The 5,306-nt window shown below is 49.5% G+C and overlaps 1 protein-coding gene across 1 annotated transcript in view; it reads left to right on the top strand.

The window, feature by feature from the left end:
• The window catches only part of POU3F3 (POU class 3 homeobox 3), a 3,099-nt gene extending 179 nt beyond the window's left edge, over positions 1-2,920 (top strand). Inside the window, exon 1 of the mRNA XM_006736449.3 lies at positions 1-2,920. This exon is cut by the window's left edge and continues 179 nt beyond it. Within this exon, the coding sequence (XP_006736512.2) occupies positions 1-1,369 (1,369 nt within the window). The 3' untranslated portion in view covers positions 1,370-2,920.
• The last annotated feature ends 2,386 nt before the right edge of the window (positions 2,921-5,306 follow it).

The following is a 5,306-nucleotide window of genomic DNA, read 5'->3' as shown; positions in this document are numbered from 1 at the left end:
GGGCGGCGGCGGGGGCGGCATGCAGCCCGGCAGCGCCGCCGTGACCTCGGGCGCCTACCGAGGGGACCCGTCCTCCGTCAAGATGGTCCAGAGCGACTTCATGCAGGGGGCCATGGCCGCCAGCAACGGCGGCCATATGCTAAGCCACGCGCACCAGTGGGTCACAGCCCTGCCCCACGCCGCCGCCGCCGCCGCCGCCGCCGCCGCCGCCGCCGTGGAGGCGAGCTCGCCGTGGTCTGGCAGCGCCGTGGGCATGGCCGGCAGCCCCCAGCAGCCGCCGCAGCCGCCGCCGCCGCCGCCGCCGCAGGGACCCGACGTGAAGGGCGGCTCCGGACGCGACGACCTGCACGCGGGCACCGCGCTGCACCACCGCGGGCCGCCACACCTCGGGCCCCCGCCGCCGCCCCCGCACCAGGGCCACCCGGGGGGCTGGGGGGCCGCCGCAGCCGCCGCCGCAGCCGCCGCCGCCGCCGCCGCCGCCGCACACCTCCCGTCCATGGCCGGAGGCCAGCAGCCGCCGCCGCAGAGTCTGCTCTACTCGCAGCCCGGGGGCTTCACGGTGAACGGCATGCTGAGCGCGCCCCCGGGTCCGGGCGGCGGCGGCGGCGGCGCGGGCGGCGGCGCCCAGAGCCTGGTGCACCCGGGGCTGGTGCGCGGGGACACGCCCGAGCTGGCCGAGCACCACCACCACCACCACCACCACGCGCACCCGCACCCGCCTCACCCGCACCACGCGCAGGGGCCTCCGCACCACGGCGGCGGCGGCGCGGGGCCCGGACTCAACAGCCACGACCCGCACTCGGACGAGGACACGCCGACGTCGGACGACCTGGAGCAGTTCGCCAAGCAGTTCAAGCAGAGGCGCATCAAACTCGGCTTCACGCAGGCCGACGTGGGGCTGGCGCTGGGCACGCTGTATGGCAACGTGTTCTCGCAGACCACCATCTGCCGCTTCGAGGCCCTGCAGCTGAGCTTCAAGAACATGTGCAAGCTCAAGCCGCTGCTGAACAAGTGGCTGGAGGAGGCGGACTCGAGCACCGGCAGCCCCACGAGCATCGACAAGATCGCGGCGCAGGGCCGCAAGCGCAAGAAGCGGACCTCCATCGAGGTGAGCGTCAAGGGCGCGCTCGAGAGCCACTTCCTCAAGTGCCCCAAGCCCTCCGCGCAGGAGATCACCAACCTGGCCGACAGCCTGCAGCTCGAGAAGGAGGTTGTGCGGGTCTGGTTCTGCAACCGGCGCCAAAAGGAGAAGCGCATGACGCCGCCCGGGATCCAACAGCAGACGCCCGACGACGTCTACTCGCAGGTGGGCACAGTGAGCGCCGACACGCCGCCGCCGCACCACGGACTGCAGACGAGCGTGCAGTGAAGGCAAGGGGCGCAGCGCAAAGAGGGCCGCCGCCGCCGCCTCCGCAGCCGCTGTCAGCACCGCCACCAACCCCCGCCGCCGCCGCCGCCGCCGCCGCCGCCGCAGCGCCAACCCCGCACTGGGGCCGCGCCGGGCCCGGGCCGGTCCGCCGCCCTCCCCTCCGCCCAAAGACAAACATGCCCGGCCTTGGAGGAAAAAGAGAGAGACGAACCAAGGAGACATTTCTCAAGTCCAAGGAAGGAGGGGCAAAACAAAACAAAAGCGTAATAAATACCCAGACTGTTTTATATACGTATATATAACAAACAAAACCGGAAGAGAAAAAGGAGGCGATCATGAGATCTCGTTTATACTGCGGTGGTGTTTCCTTTTTGTTTTTGTTTTTCTTTTTAAAGAAGGGTGAAGATGCCTAGCGCACCAAAACTGCACTCGTTAGGTTTTTTCCCACCCTAGGAAGTCCTACACGGCAACGGTGGACAGCACCTAGCACCTGCCTCGTCCTCGCCTCTTTAAAAAAAAAAAAAAAAAAAAAAAAAGCACCCCTCTCTCCTTTTCACTCACTCCTCCCTCCAAAGGGCTGCCTAAAGTGATCTACCGAAACTTTCTTTCCTGGGAGCGACCTGAAAGAAAGCAGAGGCACCGGGTTTAATCAGGGGTTGACTCTGTGCTCGGGGCCCTGTTTTTCTTGGCCATGTTAAAGTCATTTGGGGACAAATTGACTATGAAATGGGAAGGAGAAAACAAAGAACAGTCTTCAGGAAGAAAAAAAAAAGGAAATAGTCACAGCTTCTGAAATTAACAGACTGAATAGCAAAGCCAAAAGAAAAAGTATCCTCAAAGTAACCTTGGAAATAAAGCATCACGAAAGAGCAGAGGGATGGGCAAGGGAGAAGGGGATGTCCTCCGAGGAGTGGGAGAGGCCCGGCCGAGTCCTGGGCAGGGCGGGCGGACTGGGCGCGGAGCGAGGCCCCGCCACCAACCCCGGCTTTAATGGCGGTCACTTGGGTGGATGAGGCCTAAAGATTCCACCGCTAATATTTTTTTTATTAATATTTTTTATTTTTTATTTCTGGACTGACTCAGATAAAGAGATTTAGAAGGACTGAGCACCAGCTGATGCACTTCTCTGGACTTCTCTCCTCAATCCGTTGCCAACTTTGATTGAATGGGTGCTGTGGATGTGATTATATAATACTGCCATTTCCAAGCAGTGTTTTTGGTAGGTTTTAATAAACAGACTTTTCAAAAGACGGCAATATAGAATTGTTAGATCCGTTGTTGATCTAAAAATATTTGCTTTATATTTTCATTAAATGACTTCTTTTAATATTTTATTCAGAATACTTATGAACTGCTGCAAAACGGTAATTTATTTTTCCCCAGATCTTGTATTACGTGTTTTTTTCAGACGAGCACAAATCAAAATGAAATGAAAATATGGACAGTTGCTAGGTAGTAAGGGTATCTTTTGATGTGATCATTTGATTGTAATTTAATTTGAGTAGTGATTCCGTAAGAGCTGATCGAGAAAATAAATTTGTTAGAATGAAATAGTCTGTGTCTGATGCATAAACGCTATGTGGGAAGAAAAGATTTCTTTAGAAAATATTTTTTTACTAATGCAAATCCTTAAGTGATAGCACTTAGCACCACCTAAGGTATATTTGGAAATAGAGAGTAAAGGACAGACATGACAGAAACCGCTAGTACTTTAACATAGTTGTCACTCCTTGTTAATCCATAAATCTCACAACATTTTTCTCTCCCTTGGTTTCGGTGGGTGTTTTTAGGTGAGATTGTCTAAAGACTAGTCCTTTTCTTGGAGATGTCCTTTATCATCTTTCCCAGAAGATTGGACTACAGCACCAGTAAAAATGTGCCAACTGGTTATTAATGGTTAATACAGAGCTCTCCCCCCACCCAAGTTTAGCCTCTCTTTTCCCTCCCGTCCCCCCAACCGTACTGCTAAGTTTCTTTCCTCTTTTTCCGAAGACTAATAGTTGTAAAGAAAAGCTTACAAGTCTATAAAATATTTTTATATTAATTACTTCCCATTAATAACTATATGCAATTCAGTTTAAATTATTAAGCTGTTTTGGTTTTTGTTTTGTTTTGTTTGTTTTTCTTGTACTGGAAGAATGTAGTTCTAAAATCCTGACTATGGGCCACACTGCATTACCCTCAGTGTGATTACCAGCTCAGACTTAAGACTCCACATTTCTATGTTCCGGTCTTTCCCCAGTATGATTCTGTATCTTCTTTACTGGTGCTGGGGCTTTGAGCTTTTTTTGATCACTCTTTAGCTACACCCTGCAGAGCGGTCACATTTATCAAGTTAATGTATCAATATTGACAATGTGGGAAAATGAAAGTATAATGCCTCAGGTTGTGAGTACTATAGACAGACTCAAAAGGCTCTGCTCAGTTGAGTCCCTTCGTATTGTACTTAAAAAAAGTATTTGGGAGTGATAAAGCAATGATTTTATGGATTAATTTCCTCTTAATCTCATTTGGCTGTCACTCACTTTCTGCCTTCTCTCATCTTCCTCTCTTTTCCTCTGATATCGATGCAGGGGTTAAAAAACCCGGAAAACTGTGAGAGCAACAAGAAACAGTCATTTCTTCCAGACAGACCCTGTGTCACTTTCATAAATCAAGCCCAGCCAGATGGCCATGTATTGGGTTGCATTATTTTAAACACCAAATCGTACTAAAAATCACAATCATTTTGATTTGTGAAATCTGAAAAAGGCCATATTTATTAAACAGAAGGAAAAAAATGAAAACAAGAAACCACAATTTACTTTTCTTTGCGTTCTTGTTTCCTTTTTCTCTTGCTATTATAATCTCTCTGCCCAGCAAATTTACAACCTGGAGTGGGGGTCGGGAGTGGGAACAAACTTCATCATTTTTTTGAGGGGCTACGGGGGCAAGCAAAGAAGGCCTTATGAGAAAGCTGAGGATTGGGTGTGGTGGTTTTTATATGGTGGATACTGCTGGCATGTGAGATGAAATCCTATTTTCCCTACAGGAATGGTAGTGGTTGATTAGAGAGAGAATGGGTCTATTTAAAATTTTAGGAGGTATTTGCTTACTTGATTTGGCTGACAACAAAAGAACTAACATTAGATTTCACACTGTTTTCTATTAAAAAGCAACCTTTGCTGATTACTTTGGAAGGAGCCCAGATTTAAGGGTAGCAGAGTAACTTTTCACCGGAGAAGATGAGAAAGAAAGCCCATTTTATTTCATCCTTTTGCGTTTTTAAAAGTGAGCTCATGCTTGCACTCCATATTTTTTTTTTAAATCAACCCTTTGAATGTATTTACAAAATGAAATTCATGGTTGAAAAACAAAAGAGGGCAGCTATAACTGAGAGGTTTTGTGCTAAGGCTTATATTGTTACACATGTAAATAATGAAAATATTGTTATATATCACCAGATCTTTTTAATGAATTTGGTCATTGTGTTCCTTTGCAGCGCAAGTGTCTTGTGCTTCGTAAAGTGCCCATTTGTTTCCTCCATTTCAATCCACCCCCTCCTCCCCTTCCAACCCAAAGGAAAGTGACAAAGTTCTGTTCCATCAATCTGGCTAATCCGGAGCTAGGCCCATTTATAGTTTGCAGTGTCCTGTGGCTCCTGATCAGTTGTCCAAGCCCCTGTCACCTCATTCACCCAACCATCTTCCCCTGCAAGTCTGGGCGATAAATCATTCAAGGTGTATTTAAAAATAGTCACTTTACTGTTGTTGCTCTGCCTTTTTTTTTTTTTTTAAGTACTTAGCCAAGGACTACTTCTTTGTTCCAAAATAGAACTGTTCATTATTGATCTTAGAGATTCCCTCTGCTTCCCTGTAGCCTCCAGTGTTTGCTTATTACCATGCTCATAATCTGTTTTGTGTGAATGGTTTTCAACATTCAGAGAATAATTGGTTCT

This window comes from Leptonychotes weddellii, chromosome 10 (assembly GCF_054177405.1).
Source record: "Leptonychotes weddellii isolate Sample4059 chromosome 10, ASM5417740v2, whole genome shotgun sequence".
In the NCBI taxonomy this organism is placed as follows: Eukaryota; Metazoa; Chordata; class Mammalia; order Carnivora; family Phocidae; genus Leptonychotes; species Leptonychotes weddellii.
The sequence above is the reverse complement of the archived record's forward strand: the minus strand, read 5'-3'. Positions and strand labels throughout refer to the sequence as shown.